Source organism: Vidua macroura, chromosome 7 (genome assembly GCF_024509145.1).
Source record: "Vidua macroura isolate BioBank_ID:100142 chromosome 7, ASM2450914v1, whole genome shotgun sequence".
Taxonomy (NCBI): Eukaryota; Metazoa; Chordata; class Aves; order Passeriformes; family Viduidae; genus Vidua; species Vidua macroura.
The window spans coordinates 39,840,602-39,866,735 of NC_071577.1; the positions used below are offsets into that span (position 1 = coordinate 39,840,602).

The following is a 26,134-nucleotide window of genomic DNA, read 5'->3' on the forward strand; positions in this document are numbered from 1 at the left end:
GGAATGGGTTGATTTGATGATGATGGAATAACAATGAAAGGATTTGATGATGGTGGAATAACAATCAAAGGATTTGATGATGGAATAACAATCCTGGAACAACACTCTGAGGAACAAATGGCTTTTTTTTGACATCCAGGGAAGTGATTTCCCACTGAAATTTGCCATTGTAGGCAGGAATAAAAGGCACTGGAGGATTCCAGGTTTCATCCTGCCAAAATAAAGGGGAATGGGGGTTTCCAGCAAGGAAAGGACTTGTCTAGGGAATGTCAAATAAAGTGGGATTGTGCCACGTTGTCAGGCTGGAAAATGGGATGAGAAAGGCAGAAAAAAGTGATTAAAACACCTGATCTGTGCAGTGTGGCCTCAGTTCCCATGGAAACAGCAACTCAGGCAGGAGCTGGGAATTAAAGCCCTGCTTGGCTGTTCCAGTGGAGCAGGAAAAGGGAATTGCAGCCTCAAAGGCCAGGGAGCAGCAGAGAAATGGGGAATTTTTAAGGCATTGGAAGCACATTTTTTGGACATTTCCCTGCCTTTCAGAAGAGATTTGGGCAGGATTTGATCCATCCAAGCTGGAGCAGCATCATTAGGCCATAAATGATCCGTGTCCTGCTCTGGATGGCTCCTCCTGGGCTCAAATCCAAGGAAAAATGGTGTGAATCGAAGGTGAGCAGCACCAGGCCTCAAAGTGCATTTCCCACGTGGATATTTTGTTGTTTCCTGGGACAAAAAGGGAGAAAAAGAATGGAGATTCTGACAGATTTGGGATAATCATCCTGAATTCCCCTCATGGCTTGACATGGAATAGTCAGAGATGTCCCTGGCCATGGATGAGCTTTGGGGCCACTTCCCACCCAGACCATTCCCCGACTATTTGGGAATGTGATCCGTTCACAAATTGCAGATCTCTGCACCAATCTGGCAGGTCCAGGAAATATTTTAAGGAATATTTCACCTCTTTCCTTTCTCCAGATCAGGAACGTTGAAACCAACCAGTGCTTGGACAACATGGGCCGCAAGGAGAATGAAAAAGTGGGATTTTTCAACTGCCACGGCATGGGAGGGAACCAGGTAAATAAAACCAGGGAAAAGTGGCTTGTTTGTCCAAGAATTCCTTCGGAATATTTTAAATATCTCTTTCAATTCTATTTTAGATTTTGTGTGGAAGTAATGTCAAAGTAATCAATGAGAATTCCAAAATATTTTCGATTTCGAGCTGAAGGATTTTAAGAGGACTCAGCCATTTTTTTTTCAATTTCAGCTCCAGATTTTGGGGGAATATTGGTGCACATCCATGGAAAGTATCCCAGTGAATAGATTGATTAGAATCCTGCTGTGTTTAATAATAAATTTAACATTCCTGACATTTAGGAAACGTGATCAGGAATTTGAATTTATTTCCATAAAAATGAAATGGGCAGGAATCTCCATAAACGTGGCTGGATCCATCTGTTCTGGATGTGTGTAGGGAAAATAAATATCCAGGATCTTCATGGAAGTTCTTTAGTGGAATTCCAGTAGTGGGGGCCTGGGGAGTTTCATTTGGAGGGGCTGGAAAGGGAGTAGAAAAGTGGATGGAATTCTTGGTCTTGTGACCAACGACTCTGGGTTAATTAGAACAAAATTTGCATATTCCAGTGGACATTCAAATTAGCATAGCTGCCTCAGATGGGGTTTGGGATGTAAATTATGATTAAGGGACTTTAAAGCATGTTTTTAAATTAACTCTATTTTAATGAATTAGAATTTTTTATTATTTCTGTGTAGAATTTTGCCAGGGGTGGTGCCAGCCTGGCACGGTCACAATTCCCTGGTAGCTCTGGTATCCAGACAGCTGCTCCTGGCCACATTCCTGGTGGGAAAGGCTGGGATGCTCCGTGTTCCCATCCCTGATTTATCCTGGAGGTTCATCCCAACTCCTGCCATCTCCTCCTGTCGCTTCCTCCATCCTCACTGGGGCTTGGCCTCATTTCACTGCTTTTTGGCTTGGAAAAACTTTCCCTGCCCCTGGATTCCTATGGATTTATCCAGTGGAAAAACTTTCCCTGCCCCTGAATTCCCATGGATTTCTCCAAGGGAAAATCTTCCCCTTCTCCTGAATTCCCATGGATTTATCCAGTGGAAAACCTTTCCCTTCCCCTGAATTCTGATGGATTTCTCCAAGGGAAAACCTTTCTTCTGAATTCCCATGGATTTCTCCAGTGGAAAAACTTTCCCTTCCCCTGAATTCCCATGGATTTATCCAGTGGAGAACCTTTCCCTTCCCCTGAATTCCCATGGATTTCTCCAAGGGAAAACCTTTCCCTTCCCCTGAATTCTGATGGATTTCTCCAGTGGAGAACCTTTTCCTTCCCCTTGAATTCCCATGGATTTATCCAGTGAAAAACCTTTCTCTTCCCCTTAAATCCCATGGATTTATCCAGTGAAAAACCTTTCCCTTCCCCTGAATTCTGATGGATTTCTCCAAGGGAAAACCTTTCTTCTGAATTCCCATGGATTTCTCCAGTGGAAAACCTTTCCCTTCCCCTGAATTCCCATGGATTTCTCCAATGGAGAACCTTTCCCTTCCCCTGAATTCCCATGGATTTCTCCAATGGAGAACCTTTTCCTTCCCCTCAATTTCCATGGATTTCTCCAAGGGAAAACCTTCCCCTGAATTCTGATGGATTTCTCCAGTGGAAAACCTTTCCCTTCCCCTTGAATTCCCATGGATTTATCCAGTGAAAAACCTTTCTCTTCCCCTTAAATCCCATGGATTTATCCAGTGAAAAACCTTTCCCTTCCCCTGAATTCCCATGGATTTCTCCAAGGGAAAACCTTTCTCCTGAATTCCCATGGATTTCTCCGGTGGAAAACCTTTCCCTTTCCCCTCAATTCCCATGGATTTCTCCGAGGACAGGCTCCAGCTCCCGAGCCAGCCCGGGGTCCCTCCCAGGGCTGGGGTTGGGATTCCCAGGGGTTCCCAGCCCTTCTCCAGCCCCGCTCTGTGTTCCAGGTGTTTTCCTACACGGCAGACAAGGAGATCCGCACGGACGACCTGTGCCTGGACGTGTCGCGGCTCAACGGCCCCGTGCTCATGCTCAAGTGCCACCACCTGAGGGGCAACCAGCTCTGGGAGTACGATGCCGAGGTATCCCGGGCCCGGGGGGTGGTTCTGGGACAATCCCGGCATCCCTGAGGTTGGAAAAGCCCTCCAAGGTCATGGAGTCCCATCAGCTGTGTCCCATGCCCACCTTGTCCCCACCCAGAGCCCTGAGTGCCACCTCCAGAATTCCTGGGATACCTCCAAAGCTCCCTGGGCAGCCCCTGCCGAGGCCTGAGCACCCTTGCCAGGAAGAATTTTCCCCCCAAAATGCAAAAATGGGACTGAAAGGACTTTCAGGTCTCCTTTGCTGTTGTTGGCGTGAGGAGTTTGGAGCTGTGGGGGAGCACAAAATGTTCCCTGCCAGAAGGGGCTGGGGCAGGGACACCTCTGCTGCTGGGGTGGGATTGCATGAATATTCCCTTCTGGGAAAAGCCCTGGGGACCCTGGTGCTCAGGATCCCAGAAATGAGGTTGGAAAAGCCCCCCCAGGTCCCAAAATCCCAGCAGTGCCCCACGCCCACCCTGTCCCCACCCAGAGCCCTGAGTGCCACCTCCAGAATTCCTGGGACACCTCCAGGGATGGGCACTCCAAACCTCCCTGGGCACTTCCAATCCCTGAGCCCCCTTTCCATGGGGAAATTCCTGCTGATGGAACACACACAGAGGTTCCAGTTCCAAGCCAGCTCCTGGTGAAACCCTCCTGGGATTTGCCCAATTCCGTGTTTCCGTCTCACTTTACAATTCCCACAGGGATTTCCGTTCACACCGAGTGCCACCTCCAGGAATTCCAAACCTCCAAACCTCCCTGGGCACTTCCAATCCCTGACCCCCTTTCCATGGGGAAATTCCTGCTGCTGCCCACCCTGAGGCTGGAAAAGCCCTCCCAGGTCATCAGGTCCAAGCTGTGCCCCATCCCCACCTTGTCCCCAGCCCAGCCACATCCAGGAATTCCTTGGGCACCTCCACCTTTCCTGCCTGGAAGGCTGGAATTCTTCCAATAAAATACACACAGGGAATCTGCTGGTTTTTCCCTTAAATTGAGAAGAATTTCCCAGGAATTGTGTAAAACTCAGCTCGGCCATGAGATGGAGCTCCTAAAACAGGAATATTCCATCTTTTTATGGCAACTCCAAGGGCTGGCTGCTTGTTCTCCTGGAAAACATCCAGTTGCATTCCCTGTCCCTGGATTTATCGAGTGAAGCTTTTTATTGCCAGTTTTCCTTGGAATATTCGGATTTCAGCTGCCTGTTTTCCCTTTCATTTCATGATTGCCATTATTATATATTTGTTAGTGTGTTATTAACCTCCAAGCATTCCTAATATCCAGGACTTTTTTCCCCAAGAAAACAGCCAGTTGTGATATTCAAATTTTGGGGTTTTTTCCCCAGAGAAACAATTACAGGATATTTCCTGAATTCCTTATATTCCATAATTTGATTTTCCAGTGGAATTACACTGATTTTTCCTTTCCTTGCTTATTCAGGCATTGCATGGAGGGGTTTGGGGTGGGTTTTAGGAATTTTTAGGAATTCTGGCTTGGCAATGGACAACAAGGCCACAGCTGGACATTAAATAATCCTAAAAAGGGATTTCTCTGAGGGATTTTCATGGAATTTTCTATGATTTCCTGCTATTATTTTTATAATTTTCTAATTAAATTTGTGGTATTTAAATATTGAATAAATTCCAGGCTTCCATGCCTGGTGATTCCTGTTGTGACATCCAGGGAAACCTCTGGATGTGGAGAGGGATGAGATCCTGGGACGTGACACGCACGGAGGGATCCAGGGAAAAAATGAAGTTGGAAATGTGTCACAGCTGATAGGAAGGAGTTGAATTCCTTGTGGAGGGATGGTGATGTCAGCGTTTATTCCTGACAAATTCCTCAGGACTTATTCCTGACAGATCCCTCAGGGTTTATTCCATGGCTGTGAGAGCTCCAGGAGTGTTTGGACATCCCAGGAACAGGATGGGATTGTTGGGATATCCTGGCAGGGCTGGGGCTTGGATCAATGATCCCTGTGGATCCCTTCCTGCTCAGAATTCCATGTTTTTTTCCTGGATAATTGCCACTGTTTGTCCCCAGTGGCGGTGTCCCTGCAAAGCTTTGGAATTTCCATCCAGGGAGAGCTGAGGGGCTGCACAAAAAATGTTCCTTGGATCACTGACTCCGCTTTCCTTCTGTCTTTCCCTTCCCTCAGTATTTTGGGAAATGGGAGTATAGCTTTGAGGTAAGTCTGGTGCAATCCCTGTGCCAAATCCCAATCCCTGGAATAGCTCCTGTAGCAGTGCCCTGGCTCAGCTTCTCCATAGCTGCTGCTCCAACATTCCAGAGCTTCCCGCTCCCTGAGCCAGCCTGGGAGAGCTGGGAATGTTCCCCTGGAGAAGGGAAGGCTCCAGGCAGAGCTCAGAGCCCTGGGAATGTTCCCCTGGAGAAGGGAAGGCTCCAGGCAGAGCTCAGAGCCCTGGGAATGTTCCCCTGGAGAAGGGAAGGCTCCAGGCAGAGCTCAGAGCCCCTTGCAGGGCCTGAAGGGGCTCCAGGAGAGCTGGAGAGGGACTGGGGACAAGGGATGGAGGGACAGGAGCCAGGGAATGGCTCCCACTGCCAGAGGGCAGGGATGGCTGGGAGATTGGGAATTGGGAATTCCTGGCTGGGCTGGAATTCCCAGAGCAGCTGGGGCTGCCCCTGGATCCCTGGAAATGTCCCAGGCCAGGCTGGACAGGGCTTGGAGCAGCCTGGGAGGGGTCCCTGCCCGTGGCAGGGGGGGATTGGGTTGGGATTTAAGGTCTTCCCATCCCAAACCATGCCATGAATCCGTGTACCAGGAAAAGCCTGCTCAGATTCCCACGTTCATGTTTATCCCCGTGTGAGGAATCCGCCACCTTTGGATATTTCATATCCTGTGACTGCCAGAGAGAGAATTCCAAGTCCTTTACTGATGGATCTCTGCTTTCCCTGGAAGGATTCATGGACAGGAGGGAACAGGGAGTGCTGATCCAGCGCTGCTGTCCCTGCCCGTGACTCCGAGTGACATTTTAGGGACACTTGGCTCTGGTATTTTTAGTGGCTCCTTTATCCTCACGTCACTTTTTCCATTCCCAAGCCAAAACAATGGAAAAGGAGCGGGTGAGGGATGTGGGAAAAGCATTCCAGCTGCTCCAGCCCTGGCTACCTCAGTGATGGGGTGACAGTGGGAAGAATTTAGGGAAGTGGAAGCTCCCCTTCGTCTCACCCCACCTGGAATTGGCACCGGAAAGGAAAAGCTGGAATTGTGGAAAAAAAAAACCACCTCATAAATGTTTAATGAATTCTGGTTTTTAACTGGGTAATTCCCAAATGGGGTTCAGGGTGGTTTGTGCAGGAAAAACCCCAGCTGTGCCCAGGTCTTTCCAATGGGGAATCACAGCCATCCAAAGGGTTGGAGAGGCAGGATTGGGAGCCACGCTCCATGATGGATCTTGGGAATGCTCTCAAGAGCAGGGAGGAAATTTTGGGATATTTGTGCAGAACAAAACCCATCTCTGCCTGGATCTTTCCAATGGGGAATTGCAGCAATCCGAGGGGTTGGAGGAGCAGGACTGGGAGCCCCACTCTGTGCTGGATCATGGGAATGCTCTCGAGAGCAAGGTGGAAGTTTTGGGATATTTCTAGGAAAACCCCATCTCCACCTGGGTGTTCCCAGCAGGGAATTGCAGCAATCTGAGGGTAGTGAGAACGGGAATGGGAGCCCCAATCCACTCTGGATCACAGGAGTGCTCTTGAGAGCAAGGTGGAAGTTTTGGGATATTTCTGCTAGGAAAACCCCATCTCCACCTGGATGTTCCCAGCAGGGAATTGCAGCAATCCAAGGGTAGGGAGAACAGGACTGGGAGCCCCAATCCACTCTGGATCACGGGAATGCTGTAAAGATCAAGGTAGAAGTTTTGGGATATTTCTAGGAAAATCCCATCTCTGCTTGGATGTTCCCAGCAGGGAATTGCAGCAATCCAAGGGTAGGGAGAATGGGATTGGGAACCACAATCTGCTTTGGATCATGGGAATGCTGTAAAGCTCAAGGTAGAAGTTTTGGGATATTTCTAGGAAAACCCCATCTCCACCTGGATGTTCCCAGCAGGGAATTGCAGCAATCCAAGGGTAGGGAGAATGGGATTGGGAACCACAATCTGCTTTGGATCATGGGAATGCTGTAAAGATCAAGGTAGAAGTCTTGGGATATTTCTAGGAAAATCCCATCTCCACCTGGACGTTCCCAGCAGGGAATTGCCGCAATCCGAGGGTAGCAAGAACGGGATTGGGAACCACAATCCACTTTCAATAATGGGAATGCTGTAAAGATCAAGGTAGAAGTTTTGGGATATTTCTAGGAAAATCCTGTCTCCACCTGGATGTTCCCAGCAGGGAATTGCAGCAATCCAAGGGTAGGGAGAACAGGATTGGGAGCCCCAATCCTCTCTGGATCACGGGAATGCTCTCAGGAGCAGGGAGGCCATTTTGCCCGTGCCGTTCCATCCCGGCCCATGGATTTCCCTCTGGACGTGCCCGTTCGTCCGCGGCGCATTCTCCGCGAGCATTTCCCAGCTCACCCCCCGCTCCTCCCGCCGCCCTCGGCCGTTCCCGCTGAGCATTCCCGCTTTTCCAGAGGCGCACCTTCCTGCACATCATCACGCAGTCGTGCCTGACGCTGGGCAGGCTCGAGGACGGCTCCCAGGGCCCCACGGTGGAGGCCTGCGACGGGAGCGCCCTGCAGAGCTGGATCCTCAGGAATTACTCCCGCTTGGAAGTCTTTAGGAAGGTTTACTCCAACCCCACCGATTACTTCCTGTAGGGGCGTCAGGACTGGGAAGAAATCTAGGACGTGGTAAGGAATTCCCAGGAAATCCTCCTGCTCCGGGCTCTGCTGGAGGAGCTCGGCGGAGTTTCTGTCTCGTTTTATTTTTGGAGTTTTTGCGTTCTTTGAAAAAAATTTTTTTTCCGGCGGTTTTGGGAACATTCGCTTTTCGTGGAATTCGTGGATTTTTCAGGGGATTTCACGAGGATTTTTGAAAGGTTTTTCACGCGGTTCTCATTGCTTCCTGTTATTTTTCATACAATTTGCATCAAATCGTTCATAAAAATTCATAAAATTTTCATCGAATTCTCCTGGATCTTTTTTAGAATTTTCATAGAGTTTTCTTAGAATTTTTCATATAATTTTCAAACAATTATCTCATAGAATTTTTCGTGGAATTTTCATGGAATGATCATACAATTTTCTCTAGAATTTTAATAGAATTTTCATAAAATCTAAATTTTTTCATACAATTTTCATATAATTTAAAATAATTTTTCATTTCAATTTTTTCTATAAAACAAGACAGAAGATGCCTTTATACCTGTAGGATAGAAGAGATGTTTAATGTTAGTTCTTAGTTTTTAGTCATTATTAGTTACTAGTAATTATTAGTCTTAATTATTGTTAGTTTTGATTAATTTTGGCTGAATTAAACTCCCTTGATCTCTTGCTGTCACCGTGATTGTTCCAGTCTGCAGGAGCTGAAGATTTAGTTCCTATTCCAACACATAAAACTAATTCCAGTTGCAAAATATTTTCCCAAAAACGTTCAGCTTTTCCACAGATTTTTCCACACATTTTTCCTGGAATTTGATTTTTTTAAATAGATTTTTTTTTCCCTCTAATTTTCATGGAATTCTTCCTATACCTTGGAGTAGCACAAGGAGATGGTTGGTAAGAAAACCAAATTCCTTGTTGGAATTTCCCACCAGTTTAGTTGGAACACCAGAAAAAAGTATTTTTTATATATATATTTTTTTTAATTTATATATATATATTTAAATTTATATATGTGCATATATTTTATATTTTTATTCCTATATAAAGTTAAAATATATAGAACTATAATAGATACAAATTTACACTCATAAACACCCATATGTTTATTATGTAATATAGAAACATACTGCTACATTTTTCAGTAAATAAAATATTACATAGAAATATTATAAATAATGAACATAAATGGTGTTTATGAGCCCTGAGAGCATCAGACTCTTGTGAAAATTATTCCTGATTTTCCTTTAGTTAAGAGTATTATTACTTTTTTTTAATTTAAATTTTATATTATTCTCTGCTATATTATTTTTATATCTCATATTTTCTATTATTCCAGATTATATTATTTAATCTATTTTTAGTCCCTTAATTTTTTATTCTGTATTATTTTTTATATTTGTTTATATTGTACACAATATATCTTACAGTAATCTATAGTATATTATTTAATATATTATTTTTATATTATCTATAATCTTATATTTTATATTAATTTATATTATTTTTTCTATAACTTATTTATTTTATATACTTTTTTTTTTACTATTATATCAATATTTATCCTCCTGGGTGAGCTCAAGCCCTTGAGCAGCTCCAGCCCTTCTATCCCTGAGGAGATCCCAAGGTTTGACATCAGCCTGGGCTCTTTGGGATGAATTTTGGGATGAATTCCTCCTTTCTCCCCTCTCCTGAGGGCTCCAGGATCTTCCTGCCCATCCTGGTTTTCCCTCTTTGTTCCCCTGCCATAGAACCAGGCTCTGCTCCAGTGGATCAACTGCAGACAGGATTTCCACCCTGGAATTCCCCATTCCCAGGTTCTTGGGAGAGCTGGGAATGTTCCCCTGGAGAAGGGAAGGCTCCAGGCAGAGCTCAGAGCCCTGGGAATGTTCCCCTGGAGAAGGGAAGGCTCCAGGCAGAGCTCAGAGCCCTGGGAATGTTCCCCTGGAGAAGGGAAGGCTCCAGGCAGAGCTCAGAGCCCTGGGAATGTTCCCCTGGAGAAGGGAAGGCTCCAGGCAGAGCTCAGAGCCCCTTGCAGGGCCTGGAGGGGCTCCAGGAGAGCTGGAGAGGGACTGGGGACAAGGGATGGAGGGACAGGAGCCAGGGAATGGCTCCCACTGCCAGAGGGCAGGGCTGGATGGGAGATTGGGAATTGGGAATTCCTGGCTGGGAGGGGAAGCCCTGGCACAATCCCAGGGAATGGTGGTGGGAACGCTCCTGGCTCAGTTGGGACTGAACCTCTCTGGTGTTATTTAAGAACAGAATTTCCTGTTTAACTTCCCGGGATTTCTCTGGGAATTTGTTCTCCCTGTGGAACAGGTGGTGTTTTATTCCTTCCAATTCATTTTGTGTCCTTCTGATCCTCCCATCCCACGGAAATGTGGGATCAGAAGGGGTGTCCCAAGAAGGAGAAATGCCCTGGGAACAGGAGCGTTTCCATGGAATCCTGAGCCAATACATTCCCATCAGCAACAATTCCTGCTCTGATCCCAAACATTCCACGTGTCCACGGCCGTGGAGACCAAACTCCTCCATCCAACGGCTGTGCCTTGGAAATACAGGTTTTCCTTGGAATTATTCTCCCTTTGCCGCGGGGTTTGTTGGTTCAGCAGAGGGAGGAGCAGGGTGGCTCCGGTGGGACGTGGTGGGGACATCCTGGAGCTCCCGACCAACACCAGGCCTGGAATTCCGGGAGATCGCATTCCCCGGTTGGAATTCCGTTGGGACGCTGGTTTTGAGCGGGAATTCTGTCCCCCACCCTTGCAGAAGCTCACCCTGAGGCACCTGAACAGCAACCAGTGCCTGGCGGAGCCGTCGGAGGAGGACCGGCTGGTGCCCACCATGCGGGAGTGCGGCAGCGGCCGCTCCCAGCAGTGGCTGCTGCGCAACATGACCCTGGGGGCCTGATTCCCACCTCTCATCCCGCTTTTCCCGCTTTTCCTGCTGCGCCCAGCAGTGCCCAGCCCGCTCCCGACCCCAGCAGAGTCACCGGGAGGGGTTCCTGGCGCCGCGGTGCCCTTGGACTCCTCCAGGTGATCCACGAGCTGCTGGTGCCGACACCAGCGGCTCCAGGCTCCAGAGGCAGCAGCTGACCTTGGGGAAGTTGGGATATGGAGGCGTTGCTGTCACTCCAGAGATTCCAGAGGCAGCAGCTGACCTTGGGGAAGTTGGGATATGGAGATGCTGCTGTCACTCCAGAGATTCCAGAGGCAGCAGCGACCTTGGGGAAGGTGGGATATGGAGATGCTGCTGTCACTCCAGAGATTCCAGAGGCAGCAGCCAACGTTGGAGAAGTTGGGATATGGAAGTGTTGTTGTCACTCCAGAGATTCCAGAGGCAGCAGCGACCTTGGGGAAGTTGGGATATGGAGGCGTTGCTGTCACTCCAGAGATTCCAGAGGCAGCAGCCAACGTTGGAGAAGTTGGGATATGGAGATGCTGCTGTCACTCCAGAGATTCCAGAGGCAGCAGAGACCTTGGGGAAGTTGGGATATGGAGGCGTTGCTGTCACTCCAGAGATTCCAGAGGCAGCAGCGACCTTGGGGAAGGTGGGATATGGAGATGCTGTTGTCACTCCAGAGATTCCAGAGGCAGCAGCGACCTTGGGGAAGTTGGGATATGGAGGCGTTGCTGTCACTCCAGAGATTCCAGAGGCAGCAGCGACCTTGGGGAAGTTGGGATATGGAGGCGTTGCTGTCACACGTCACCACGGAGAGGTGGCCCCGTGGCACCCGCTGGCACTGGGAGCCATCCTGGGAGGTGTGGCCCAGGCTGATGGGATGTGCTGGGCTCTCCTGGAGAAGATCCTGGAGAATATCCTGGAGGAACTTGGGTGGTCTCTCGTGCCCGGCGGGATTTGACAGCACCAAAGCTTCCTGGGTTGTGCTGGGAAGAAACGGGATCCGGTGTTGGGAAGACCAGGCCAAGACTGCACTTCACCAGGAGTTCCAACAGATGAGGCCACAGGAGACACGGGAATGCCGAGGGGAAGGAGTGACACTGGTGGGACCTTGGAGGGAGCTGTCCCCTCCTTCCATGGGAGTGGAGCTGGGGCCGGAGCTGGGGCTCAGGAGACACCTGGAAGGACCAGAACTGAGACCTCTGGAGCTTGGAGGGTCTCCATCCCTCCATCCCAACACGTCCGTGATTCCCTGCATCCCAGCAGGCCACAGGCACAGCTCCGTCCCAGCCCTGCCTCCAGGTGTTCCCGCTCCCAGAGGAATCCCAGAGGCTCCTTGCTGCTTTCAGGAATTTGGGGGCTCAACGCTTCTGTGGGTGTGGCTGTTCCCAAAGCGCTGCTGGCCCTCGGGAGCTGCTCCCTGCTGGGATGTGGGGACAGGGACATTCCCGGAATGTGCTGGGGACGTTCCTTTGGGAGCCACCCCAAATGCAGCTGTGGCCCTCTGGGCTGGGATTTTGGGAATTCTCACTGCCCAGAGGGTTCAGGAGACTGAAATCCCAGGGCAGCGGGATCCCAGCACGGGTAAGTGGGGAAATATTTCCCAGGATTTCCCTCACAATTCCCAAAAACCTCTGTAAAATGCACTGGGTCATTAAAAATGCCGGTATTTTCTGTATCTGCTCTGGTGGTTCTGGATTCATCCCGGGGTTTCTGGATGGTGTAGATGACAGAGGATGTTTGCTGGGTGCTGAGCATTAAATGGGAAGCAGGAGGGAGTTCAGCTGGGAAAGGATTGCTGGGCGTGCGTGGAGCTGGAATATCCTGGATTAACTCGGACTGGGGCTCATCTCCAGCCTCCTGCCCAAATATTCCTGCTCCTCCTCCTCCTCCAATCACCCCGAAAACACAAAATGTGCTTTAAAAGATCCCCCTGAAAAGGGGGAGGTTTCGTTCTGCTTCGTAAAAAGAGCAGGAAAACACCAGGATCAAATTTAGACAGGAATTTCCATGCAGGAAAAGAGGAATCAGTAATTTATTCCATCTCCTTCCCCAGGGTTTTCCCACAGCACAGCCCTGGGTGGGTCCCGTGGCCGGGAATTCGGGTTGGGGAATGTCCAGGGGACAGCGGGAGAGGCTGGTGTCACTTCCCTGTGGAACACTCCAAAGGGAGCCAGCTCCACATTCCCAGCGCTGCCCTGTCCCATCCCAACGTTCCTTGATGTCAGAGCCGGAGCTGTTTACAAAATCAGAATTTTATAAATGGAATTTCTGTATGAATGTATAATTCTGTAATTCATCCTACACTGCTGCATTGCCCTTCAATCAATCAGATCACAAAAGGACTAATTAATAACTCGTTTAATGAGATTCCCCACATCCAGAGTTGCTTCCTTGTCCAAAAAACATGGAAAAACCCCAACTAAAATCCCTTTTCTCAGTAATTCCCTGTTCCAGGTTGTCCCTGCAGGTGTTTGGGGCTGCAGGTGACACCAAACCCTGGTAAGGGCCAACCTCCCCTGCTGGTAATTAAAGCTTTTGGAGGTAATTAACTGCTCCTGTTAATTGTGGAGCCTGGGGATGAATCACCCAATAATCCCTTTGGGAGGGATGAATGCAGGCACGGAGGTATTTCCCCTTTTTGTTGGAATTTCTCAGAAATGTTAATAATTAGGATTGACAGAAAATTACAGAGAGGGAACCAACCTCCATCTAATGTCCCTGGAAATCTGATCTATCCCTTTTTTTAGGATTTATTTGAGGATTCTGGATGAATCCCTTAGGATATTTTTGAGGTCAGGAAAATCCTGGTACTGGTGCCATGACCGCCTGCTCCAACTCCCATTTCAATCCCTAAATGATTTTTCCAAGGGAAAACAGCAGGATCTGCCCTCCAGTCCACATGCAGGCAGTGGGATTGGAAGAGACAGTTTTGTGAATGTCTGCTAATTCAGGGAATAAATAATTAATTCCATCATTTTATTTGTCATCATCCCCACATCAGCTAAAGCCTGGGAAAGCCTCCCGGTGCTGGAATCAGGGAATTGCAGGGAAGAGCTGGAATTGCAGGAAAAGGAGCTCCAGGTGAGTTTAAATGGATCTAAACACAAACCTCGGACCTGGGATGGGAAACCTCACCTGGAATGTCCAGCTGGGATGGCAGCAGGCACGGGAAGGTTGGATTTGTGGGAAAATCAGCACAAGGAGGATGTGGAGATGCCATGGAAATGCTCTGAGGGCTTTAGCCAGGCTGGGAGAGCTGGGAATGTTCCCCTGGAGAAGGGAAGGCTCCAGGCAGAGCTCAGAGCCCTGGGAATGTTCCCCTGGAGAAGGGAAGGCTCCAGGCAGAGCTCAGAGCAATCCCTGGGAATGTTCCCCTGGAGAAGGGAAGGCTCCAGGCAGAGCTCAGAGCCCTGGGAATGTTCCCCTGGAGAAGGGAAGGCTCCAGGCAGAGCTCAGAGCCCTGGGAATGTTCCCCTGGAGAAGGGAAGGCTCCAGGCAGAGCTCAGAGCCCCTTGCAGGGCCTGAAGGGGCTCCAGGAGAGCTGCAGAGGGACTGGGGACAAGGGATGGAGGGACAGGAGCCAGGGAATGGCTCCCACTGCCAGAGGGCAGGGATGGCTGGGAGATTGGGAATTGGGAATTCCTGGCTGGGCTGGAATTCCCAGAGCAGCTGGGGCTGCCCTGGATCCCTGGAGGTGTCCCAGGCCAGGCTGGAGCAGCCTGGGATGGTGGGAGGGGTCCCTCACAGTGGGATCATCTGGGAATTCCATCATTCCAGGGGAAGAGCTCTGCCAGGGCTTCCTGGAGCAGCTTCCTGCCACCAGGACCCTTCGGGTGTCACTGTTCCACGTGCACCATTCCTTTCCCACTCCCACTATTCCCTCATCCCACCCCGGCTGGCAGAAGATGCTGGGAATCTGCTCACGCCCCTAAAAGCAATGATGATTTTAATTGCAGTAATTACAGGGAATGGCTCCCCTCGGATTGTCACTGTCACACTGGGATGGATCACGGGGAATCTTTGCCCAATTCCGGCCCAGGGAGAGGCCTCTGGGAAAACAGGAGCGATGGAGGAAGGAGAAATAGGAGAGGGGAAGCTGGCAAGGCTGCTGGATCTGTGAGCCAGGAGGGTTCTGGCAGCGTGGCCAGAGTTAGCCAGAATTTTGGGATGAATTCCACACTGAATTTCCTTTAATTGGGTGGGAAAATTAACAGGCATTGTGTCAATCACAGGAAAAAAAAAAAGGGTGGGGAACAGGAGAAATTTGGAATAGAAAACAGAAAAGTGAGAAACAAAATCAATTTTCTGGAAAAAAAAATAGAATATTTTTCTATTTCTAAAGAGAATAGAAATGCAGCGGCAAGAAAAATCCTTGGGAATCAGTTCTGAGGAAGGTGATGGTGAAAAAATGAGCTGTGGCAGGGCTTTATCCCATGGTTAAAGCTGCCAATCCAAGTTTTTTTTTTTTTTTCTGGAGCTGCTGGCAGCAGCCCTGGAGCAGCAGGAGCAGGAGTGGGTGAGGAGCACCCTTGGACACAGCCTGGCCCTTGGGAGCATCAGCAGCTCCCTTCCCACCCAAACTGCTCCATCATTCCCTGGGGATTTACCCACAGGTTTGGGGCTGCTTTCCTGCTTCCCAGCAGCTCCGGGTCAGAGCTGAGCTTTGTGGCTCCTCTTGGGGAATTTCTTGCCGGGTGGAAGGGGCTGTGTCCCCTCTGCATCCTGGCAGTGCTCCGTGGGGACCAAAGCATCTCAAAACCCTAAAATCGAATGCAATGAAGAGAAAAACAGGCTAAAAGGGAATGGGATGGGATAGAATGGGAGAGGAGAGGAGAGGAGAGGAGAGGAGAGGAGAGGAGAGGAGAGGAGAGGAGAGGAGAGGAGAGGAGAGGAGAGGAGAGGAGAGGAGAGGAGAGGAGAGGAGAGGAGAGGAGAGGAGAGGAGAGGAGAGGAGAGGAGAGGAGAGGAGAGGAGAGGAGAGGAGAGGAGAGGAGAGGAGAGGAGAGGAGAGGAGAGGAGAGGAGAGGAGAGGAGAGGAGAGGAGAGGAGAGGAGAGGAGAGGAGAGGAGAGGAGAGGAGAGGAGAGGAGAGGAGAGGAGAGGAGAGGAGAGGAGAGGAGAGGAGAGGAGAGGAGAGGAGAGGAGAGGAGAGGAGAGGAGAGGAGAGGAGAGGAGAGGAGAGGAGAGGAGAGGAGAGGAGAGGAGAGGAGAGGAGAGGAGAGGAGAGGAGAGGAGAGGAGAGGAGAGGAGAGGAGAGGAGAGGAGAGGAGAGGAGGAGAGGAGAGGAGAGGAGAGGAGAGGAGAGGAGAGGAGAGGAGGTTCTGTGGGATCTGGAGCCCCTCCAAGGGTGGAGGGGGAGCAGGGATGGAGCCCCTGGGGAGGATGCAGGGGAGAGGAAGACGATGCCGGGGGGGGGGAGGAAGACGAGCGAAGGATGCTGGGGGGAGGATGAAGGGGAGGATGAAGATGCGGAGCGCACCGAGGATGCGGAGGGCGGGGTGTGCGCGGGGTCGCTGCGCGCTGAGACGCGCAGGGTCAGAGGTGGGGGACGGCGGGGCGGGGGCGGGCCCAGGTGCGGTGCGCGGCCCCAGGGGCGGCTCCAGGGGCGGTGCGGGGGGGAGTGTCGCTGCGCGGGGCGTTGCGCGGGGCGGTGCCGCCCTGCCCGGGGCCGCTGCCGGCGGCTCCGCGTGGGAGGCGGCGGCGCCGGGCGGAGGCTCCGCGGCCGCGGCGGGGCCGGGCGGGCTGCGCGGGGCTGAGCGGGGGATGCGGGGCTGCGCGGGGCTGCGCGGAGTGTTGTTGACTACGCGGGGCTGCGCGGGGTGTTGGTGACTGCGCGGAGCTGAGCGGGGGATGCGGAGCTGCGCGGAGCTGCGCGGGGCTGTGCGGGGCTGCGCGGAGTGTTGGTGACTACGCGGGGCTGAGCGGGGCTGCGCGGAGTGTTGGTGACTACGCGGGGCTGACCGGGGGATGCGGAGCTGCGCGGGGCTGCGCGGAGTGTTGGTGACTACGCGGGGCTGAGCGGGGGATGCGGAGCTGCGCGGGGCTGTGCGAGGCTGCGCGGAGCTGCGCGGAGTGTTGGTGACTACGCGGGGCTGCGCGGGGTGTTGGTGACTACGCGGAGCTGAGCGGACCGCGCGGGGCTGCGCGGGGCTGAGCCGGGTGCCGGCGGCTTGCGCGGATTTTGCCGGCTGAGCGGGGGTGTCGGGGGCTGCGCGGGGCTGCGCGGAGCTGCGCGGAGCATGTCGGCGCTGCGGCGCAAGCTGGGCGATGAGTACCAGGTGGTGAGCACCTCGGCCAGCGGCGGAGGCCTCCCGCCCCCGCGCAGCGCCCCGCGCGGGAAGCGCCAGCGCTTCGTGGACAAGAACGGGCGCTGCAACGTGCAGCACGGCAACCTGGGCGGCGAGACCAGCCGCTACCTGTCCGACCTCTTCACCACGCTGGTGGACCTCAAGTGGCGCTGGAACCTGTTCATCTTCATCCTCACCTACACCGTGGCCTGGCTCTTCATGGCCTCCATGTGGTGGGTGATCGCCTACATGCGCGGGGACCTCAACAAGGCGCACGACGACAGCTACACCCCGTGCGTGGCCAACGTGTACAACTTCCCCTCCGCCTTCCTCTTCTTCATCGAGACCGAGGCCACCATCGGCTACGGCTACCGCTACATCACCGACAAGTGCCCCGAGGGCATCATCCTCTTCCTCTTCCAGTCCATCCTGGGCTCCATCGTGGACGCCTTCCTGATCGGCTGCATGTTCATCAAGATGTCGCAGCCCAAGAAGAGGGCCGAGACGCTGATGTTCAGCGAGCACGCCGCCATCTCCATGCGCGACGGCAAGCTCACGCTCATGTTCCGCGTGGGCAACCTCCGCAACAGCCACATGGTCTCGGCGCAGATCCGCTGCAAGCTGCTCAAGGTGGGTGCTCCGGGCGGCATCGCGGGGAAGTTCCTCCCTGGGGAGCTGCCCGGGCCACTGGTGGAGTCCCCGTCCCGTGTGGAGGTGGCGCTTGGGGACGTGGGGGTCTTGGCAGTGCTGGGAGTGGTTGGGATGGTTGGACTCCATGGGGCAGTGCTGGGAATGGCTGGACTCCGTGGTCTTGGAGGGCTTTTCCAACCTCGGTAATTCCGTGGGGGCCCCGGCAGTTCTGGGAACAGTTGGGATGGTTGGACTCCATGGCTTTTCCAACCTCAGTAATTCCATGGGGGCCCCAGTGGTGCTGGGAATTGTTGGGATGGTTGGACTCGATGTCCTTGGAGGGATTTTCCAACCTCAGTAATTCCATGGGGGCCCCGGCAGTGCTGGGAATGGCTGGGATGGTTGGACTCCATGGCTTTAGAGGGCTTTTCCAACCTCAGTAATTCCATGGGGGCCCCGGCAGTGCTGGGAATGGCTGGGATGGTTGGACTCGATGTCCTTGGAGGGCTTTTCCAACCTCAGTAATTCTGTGAGGGCCCTGGCAGTGCTGGGAATGGCTGGGATGGTTGGACTCGATGTCCTCGGAGGGATTTTCCAACCTCAGTAATTCCATGGGGGCCCCAGTGGTGCTGGGAATGGCTGGGATGGTTGGACTCCATGGCTTTAGAGGGCTTTTCCAACCTCAATAATTCTGCGAGGGCCCCGGCAGTGCTGGGGATGGTTGGACTCCGTGGTCTTGGGGGGCTTTTCCAACCTCAACAATTCCATGGTTCTGTGACAGAGCCGTGGCCCCCCTGCTGCTCCCCTGGGGACATTCCCCCCCCTCCATGTCCCTTGGACACCCCTCGCTCCTGCCCGTGGCTGTCCCCACGTCCCTGGGGCTCGGAGCAGCCCGGCCCATGGAGGGTGGCCCTGCCCTGCCCGTGGCCAGGGGTCGGACTGGATGATCCCGGGTCGTGTTTTGGGTCCCGCTGCTGTCCCAGCATCCCTGTCCTGTTTCCCTGGCGCAGGGAACATCTCCGGGAGCCTCGGGCTGCAGGCTCAGCCACCAGCACCGCATTCCCAACCTCCTTGGAGATAATTCCTGCGTTCGGCGCAGGATTGGGATGGATATTTATAGATTCTATAAAACGCTCCATCTCCCTGACAAGGAAATCCTTCGTAGCTCCGAGCCTTACGTGAGCCGGGAAGGAGAAAAGCTCCGGGCATAATCCAGAGCTTTTTGGGCAGCCCTGAGCCCAGCCAGGCTGAACTTTATTGAGGTGAACTCCCAGGAGAGCGGAGTGCCGGGGTCAGACCCGGAACATCCCTGCCCTGGAGGGCTGGGAAGGGCCGGCGCGGGTCTGAGGCTCGCCCGGCGGCCGCGGATCCAGAGGGGAGAGGGAATCATCGGGAATGGGGAATCGGGAACGGGGACGGAGCCGGCTCGGGGGCGTTTGCTGCATCCCGCGGGGACCCCCCGCAGGTGGCTGCTGGGCAGGGAATGGGGTGGGTGTCCTGCAGGGAATGGGGTGTCCTGTCCTTGGGGTGGGTGTCCTGCAGGGATTTGGGATGTCCTGCAGGGATTGGGGGGTGTCCTGCAGGGATTGGGGGTGTCCTGCAGGGATTGGGGGTGTCCTGTCCTTGGGGTGGGTGTCCTGCAGGGATTTGGGATGTCCTGCAGGGAATGGGGGTGTCCTGCAGGGATTGGGGGTGTCCTGTCCCTGGGGTGGGTGTCCTGCAGGGAATGTGGGTGCTGTTTCCATGGGAGGGGTGTCCTGCTGGGATTAGGGATGTCCTGCAGGGATTTGGGATTTCCTGCAGGGATTGGGGTGTCCTGCAGGGATTGGGGTGTCCTCCAGGGATTGGGGTGTCCTGTCCCTGGGATGAGTGTCCTCCAGGGATTGGGGGTGTCCTGCAGGGATTGGGGGTGTCCTGTCCCTGGGGTGGGTGTCCTGCAGGGATTTGGGATGTCCAGCAGGAAATGTGGGTGCTCTTTCCATGGGATGGGTGTCCTGCAGGGATTGGGGGTGTCCTGCAGGGATTTGGGATATCCCGTTGGGATTTGGGATGTCCTGCAGGGCCTGGGGGTGTCCTGCAGGGATTTGGGATGTCCTGCTGGGATTTGGGATTTCCTGCTGGGATTGGTCCTGCAGGGATTTAGGATATCCTGCAGGGACTGGGGGGGGTCCTGCAGGGATTTGGGATATCCTGCAGGGATTGGGGGTGTCCTGCTGGAATTTGGGATGCCTGCAGGGCCTGGGGGTGCCCTTCCCTCGGGATGTGGGTGCAGGGCAGGGACCCCATTCCCGGCACAATCCCCTTGGGAATTTCCCTGGATTTCCTCGCTGTCCCCGCGCAGCCCCAGGCACGGAGCTCAGCCCATGGAGGCTCCTGAACTTGTCCTGTTCTCCCAAATCCCTGTTTCCCACGGGATTTCAGGATCAGGACTGGCCCAGTGGTGGGGTCCCCTAAACCTTGAGGGAGTCTGTGCCTAAAAGAGGGAAAGAATTCCTAAAAAACTCCCCAAATAACCCTTTAATAGCTTGGAAATTATGGAATATCATTTATAAATATTATAAATATTATTTATAAGGATAAATGTATAAAATAGCATTGCAGCATAACACTATGGATTTATGTAATATGCAAATATAAATATTTATATTGAACAATATATAATTTATACAGTTTGTTCTAAAATATTTAATAATGTCTAAATATATTTTTGCATACTATATAAATATATTTGAATAATTTCATATATTTCAAGCTATAAAAGATCAAAAATAAGTAATTTCCAGTCCAGCATTTCAAAATTGCTTTTTTTTTTCTTTTGGCTCTGGAAGTGCCAGAGGGGGAATTTTAAAAGTTGAAGCTTCAAACTTTGGGTGGCTTCAAAAGAATTCCCTGGATCTGAAATACAGGAAAGGAAAGGTTTGTGCTTGGAAGAGAAGCAGTGCCAGGCCAAGCCTCGTGGGGGAAAAAAGGGAAGGGAAAAACAGAAGTGGAAAAGAGGAAATTAGGGGGAAAAAAGGGAAAATGGGGGAAGAAAAATAAAAGGGGGAAAAGGGAAAATAAAAGGGAAAAGTAAAATAAAATAAAAAAAAGCAAGGGAAAGGAAAATTAAGGGGAAATTAAGAGGAAAAAAACAAAATGAAAAAAGAGGAAAAAGGAAAATAAAAGGAAAAATCAAAGAAAAGGAAAGGGCAAATGAAAGGGGGAAAGAGTAAAAAAAGACAAAGGAATAAAAGAAAAAGGGAAGTAGAGGAGAAAGGGAAAATAAAAGGGAGCCACAGGGGGGAGAATAAGAGGAAAATTAAAAGAAAATGGGGAAAAGGGAAAATAAAAGGAATTTTAAAAAAGGAAATAAAAAGAAAAGTAAGGGGAAAGGAAAACAAAAAATCCCAATCCATGGGGGAAATATTCCTTTATTTTTCCTGCCGAGCTCAGGTCAGGAGCAAGACCAACCCCAAAGCCTTAAAGTGGGGAATCTGTGCAAAGCCTCTGCTGTAATGGGGATTTTGGGATGGATTTTTGGGATTGGAAAGAGCTTGGGTGTCGCTCAGAATTCCGGAGTTTTCCCCCCCTCATCGCTCGGAGCAAAGGAGCCACTCAGGGTTCATTCCTTAGCAAAATGTTCCCTCTGGAATTGCCTGGGGTTGGATTCTTCCCGGGACTCGGGGAGGCGTAAAAGGAAATTTGGATTCTCTGGATCTGAGCTCTGGCATTCCATCTAAATTCCCTGGGAGCAGCTGGGAGCGTGGGACAGCCCAGGTGGATCCGGGAACACCTGGATCCCACAGGGGCTGCCAGGGGTGTGCTGGATCCCCTGGGAATTCCGGGCAGCCCGGGCAGGGAGAGCAGCCGTGGCGCTGTGGGGATTTAACCCGGAGCTAGATTGGATCTTGGGAAAGATTTTCCACGGGAAGGGAAAGGGAGGTCAGGCATTGGTGCAGCTGCCCGGGGCAGGAGCGGAGTCCCATTCCTGGAGGGATTGCAGAGCCTGGGATGTGGCACTTGGGGGCTTGGGAATGGATCTTGGAGGGCTTTTCCAACCCAGACTTTCTGGGATTCCAGGGTTTGCTCCCCTCCCCTGAAGCTCACCCCGTGTCCCCAGGCCAGTCCCTAACTCCCGATTCCCCCCGGTGAAATCCCAGAATCCTGGAACACCTGGCCGGGAAGGGCTCTCAGTCCCATCCCACGGGCAGGGATTCGCTGTCCCACGCTGCTCCAAGCCTTGTCCAAGCTCGCCTGGGGCACTTGCAGGGACGAGGAGCTCCAAGGTCCCTTCCCCTCCTTGTCCCTCGCAGTCGCGGCAGACTCCGGAGGGAGAATTCCTGCCCCTGGATCAGCTGGAGCTGGACGTGGGCTTCAGCACCGGGGCTGACCAGCTCTTCCTGGTGTCCCCCCTGACCATCTGCCACGTCATCGACTCCAAGAGCCCCTTCTACGACCTGTCCCAGCGCAGCATGCACACGGAGCAGTTCGAGATCGTCGTCATCCTCGAGGGAATCGTCGAGACCACGGGTGAGTGGGGCCATCCCGGCTGGAATTCCCTGCTGGCCCTGGGGGCTCCGTGCTCCCTGCTGGCCCTGGGGGCTCCGTGCTCCCTGCTGGCCCTGGGGGCTCCGTGCTCCCTGCTGGCCCTGGGGGCTCGGGGAGCTCCTCGTGGCTCTGGGCACGTTTGGAGTGCTTGGAGGCAGCTGGAGGTGGGGTGTTCTGCAGAGGGATTTTGGCTCTGGGGCTCTCCCAGGAATGGATTTTGGCTCTGGGGCTGTCCCCAGAAGATGAATTTTGGTGCTGGGACTATCCCAGAGATGGATTTTGGCACTGGGGCTCTCTCCAGGGGATGGATTTTGGCTCTGGGGCTCTCTCCAGGGGATGGATTTTGGCACTGGGGCTCTCTCCAGGGGATGGATTTTGGCTCTGGGGCTCTCTCCAAATAGATGATTTTGGCATTGATGCTCTCTCCAGGGATGGATTTTGGCACTGGGATTTTCCCAGGGATGGATTTTGGCACTGGGGCTCTCTCCTAGGAGATGATTTTGGCATTGATGCTCTCTCCAGGGATGGATTTTGGCACTGGGGCTCTTTCCCAGGAGATGATTTTGGCATTGATGCTCTCTCCAGGGAATGGATTTTGGCACTGGGGCTCTCTCCCAGGGATGGATTTTGGCACTGGGGCTCTCTCCAGGGGATGGATTTTGGCTCTGGGGCTCTCTCCAGGGGATGGATTTTGGCTCTGGGGCTCTCCCAGGGATGGATTTTGGCTCTGGGGCTCTCTCCAGGGGATGGATTTTGGCTCTGGGATTCTCCCAGGGATGGATTTTGGCTCTGGGGCTCTCTCCAGGGGATGGATTTTGGCTCTGGGATTCTCCCAGGGATGGATTTTGGCTCTGGGGCTCTCTCCAGGAGATGATTTTGGCACTGGGGCTCTCTCCAGGAGATGGTTTTGGCACTGGGGCTCTCCCAGGGAATGGATTTTGGCACTGGGGCTCTCCCAGGGATGGATTTTGGTGCTGGGGCTCTCCCAGGGATGGATTTTGGCCCTGGGGCTCTCTCCAGGGGATGGATTTTGGCACTGGGGCTCTCTCCAGGGATGGATTTTGGTGCTGGGGCTCTCCCAGGGATGGATTTTGGCCCTGGGGCTCTCTCCAGGGATGGATTTTGGCCCTGGGGCTCTCTCCAGGGATGGATTTTGGTGCTGGAGCTCTCTCCCAGGAGATGATTTTGGCACTGGGGCTCTCTCCAGGAGATGGTTTTGGCACTGGGGCTCTCCCAGGGATGGATTTTGGCACTGGGGCTGTCCCCAGAAGATGAATTTTGGTGCTGGGACTATCCCAGAGATGGATTTTGGCACTGGGGCTCTCTCCAGCGATGGATTTTGGCACTGGGGCTCTCTCCAGGGGATGGATTTTGGCTCTGGGGCTCTCTCCAAAGAGATGATTTTGGCATTGATGCTCTCTCCAGGGATGGATTTTGGCACTGGGGCTCTCCCAGGGATGGATTTTGGTGCTGGGACTATCCCAGGGATGGATTTTGGCACTGGGGCTCTCTCCAGGGATGGATTTTGGCTCTGGGGCTCTCTCCAGGGGATGGATTTTGGCTCTGGGATTTTCCCAGGGATGGATTTTGGCACTGGGGCTCTCTCCAGGGATGGATTTTGGTGCTGGGGCTCTCCCAGGGATGGATTTTGGCACTGGGGCTCTCTCCAGGGATGGATTTTGGTGCTGGGGCTCTCCCAGGGATGGATTTTGGCACTGGGGCTCTCTCCAGGGCATGGATTTTGGCTCTGGGATTTTCCCAGGGATGGATTTTGGCACTGGGGCTCTCTCCAGGGATGGATTTTGGCACTGGGGCTCTCTCCAGGGATGGATTTTGGCACTGGGGCTCTCTCCAGGGATGGATTTTGGCACTGGGGCTCTCTCCAGGGATGGATTTTGGCACTGGGGCTCTCTCCAGGGCATGGATTTTGGCTCTGGGATTTTCCCAGGGATGGATTTTGGCTCTGGGGCTCTGTCCAGGAGATGATTTTGGCACTGGGGCTCTCTCCAGGGGATGGATTTTGCCTCTGGGATTTTCCCAGGGATGGATTTTGGCACTGGGGCTCTCTCCAGGGATGGATTTTGGCACTGGGGCTCTCTCCAGGGCATGGATTTTGGCTCTGGGGCTCTCTCCAGGGGATGGATTTTGGCTCTGGGATTTTCCCAGGGATGGATTTTGGCTCTGGGGCTCTCTCCAGGGATGGATTTTGGCACTGGGGCTCTCTCCAGGAGATGATTTTGGCTCTGGGGCTCTCCCAGGGATGGATTTTGGCACTGGGGCTCTCTCCTAGGAGATGATTTTGGCACTGATGCTCTCTCCAGGGATGGATTTTGGCACTGGGGCTCTCCCAGGGATGGATTTTGGCTCTGGGGCTCTCTCCAGGGATGGATTTTGGCTCTGGGGCTCTCTCCAGGAGATGATTTTGGCTCTGGGGCTCTCCCAGGGATGGATTTTGGCTCTGGGGCTCTCCCCAGGGATGGATTTTGGCACTGGGGCTCTCTCCTAGGAGATGATTTTGGCACTGATGCTCTCTCCAGGGATGGATTTTGGTGCTGGGGCTCTCCCAGGGATGGATTTTGGCACTGGGGCTCTCTCCAGGGATGGATTTTGGCTCTGGGATTCTCCCAGGGATGGATTTTGGCTCTGGGGCTCTCTCCAGGGATGGATTTTGGTGCTCCAGGATGTGGGCTGGGGATGTGGAGCTCCTGGCTGGGATGTGGGGCTCCTGCTGGGCACAGGGGATGTTCAGGGCCCCTTTGATCCCTTTTGGGGCCGTGTTGTGGGGTCCCAGTGCTCCCACCCTGCTTGCCCAGGGCAGGAGAGCACAGCCCAGAGAGAGGAAGGGGAACCCTCCGTGCACTTCCTTAAAAAATCTCTGATTTTTCCATAAAACCCCCCAGATGCTTCCTTAAAAACTCCTTGATATTCCTCTAAAAAATCCTATTTTATATGCTATTCCTCTAAAAACTCCCTGATGTTTCCATAAAACCTCCCCAGATGCTTCCCTAAAAAACCCCTGATCTTTACCTACCAACCTCCTGATAGTTCCCTAAAATCTCCTTGATATTCCTCTAAAAACTCCTTGGTGTTTTCATAAAGACTCCCTGATGTCTCCATAAAATCTCCCTGATATTTTTCTAAAAAATTTCCTGATATTTCTCTAAAAAAATCCTGATATTTCTATAAAACCCCCCTGATGCTTCCCTAAAAATTCCCTGATATTTCCCCTGAACCTCCCTGATATCTCCCTAAAAATTTCCTGATACTTCCTTAAAAACCTCCTGGTGTTTCCCTAAAAACTCCTTGATATTTCCCTAAAAAACCCTGATATTTTCATAAAGACTTTCTGATATTTACCCCAAATTCCCAGATACTTCCCTAAAACCTCCCTGACATTTCCCTATAAACTCTCTGCTATTTCCCTAAACACTGCCTGATACTTCCCTAATAATTTTATGATATTTCCATAAAAAATTCCCTGGGAAAGCTCATGGAAAACTTGCAGGCCTGACCTGCAGACCACACCTTGCAGGTTTCTTGTTTTTATTCCTCAAAAAAATTAATTCCGAACAAAAGGAGGGAAGGAAATCTCTTTTGTAAGCAACTCTTGGAATTTTAAAGCCCAGCTTTGTTTTGGGAAATATTATTAACCTGGAAATTATACGGGGAATGGGCCAAAAAAACCAACAAAAAAAAAGGGAATTTCTGGGTCTTTAAAGCCTAATTGGGATAAGGTTCCAAATGTTGTGACCTATTTTTGGGAGCTGAGCTGAAAATGGGGCAAAATAGAGCAAAATGTGCTGGGTCTGGATAAAACAGGAGGGAATGAGAGGGTTGGGAAAACCTTCCAGTGGGAGCAAAGGGAAGAGGAGGAGAG

The 26,134-nt window shown here is 52.2% G+C and overlaps 2 protein-coding genes across 4 annotated transcripts in view; both read left to right on the forward strand.

Annotated features, from left to right (window-relative positions):
* GALNT13 (polypeptide N-acetylgalactosaminyltransferase 13) overlaps positions 1-12,489 on the forward strand; it is a 53,765-nt gene extending 41,276 nt beyond the window's left edge. For 2 of the 3 annotated variants that reach the window (XM_053982369.1, XM_053982370.1), the window contains exons 11-13: positions 973-1,071; positions 2,996-3,130; positions 10,680-12,489. In XM_053982369.1, the coding sequence (XP_053838344.1) occupies positions 973-1,071; positions 2,996-3,130; positions 10,680-10,820 (375 nt within the window). In that variant the 3' untranslated portion in view covers positions 10,821-12,489. Of the gene's footprint in view, positions 1-972; positions 1,072-2,995; positions 3,131-3,834; positions 4,424-10,679 lie in introns of those variants that run through there. The other variant, XM_053982371.1, reaches the window with a different exon arrangement.
* Positions 12,490-16,852: 4,363 nt separating this feature from the next.
* The window catches only part of KCNJ3 (potassium inwardly rectifying channel subfamily J member 3), a 36,148-nt gene continuing 26,866 nt past the window's right edge, over positions 16,853-26,134 (forward strand). The window contains exons 1-2 of the mRNA XM_053982949.1: positions 16,853-17,730; positions 22,023-22,239. Of these exons, the coding sequence (XP_053838924.1) occupies positions 17,053-17,730; positions 22,023-22,239 (895 nt within the window). The 5' untranslated portion in view covers positions 16,853-17,052. The remainder of the gene's footprint in view (positions 17,731-22,022; positions 22,240-26,134) is intronic.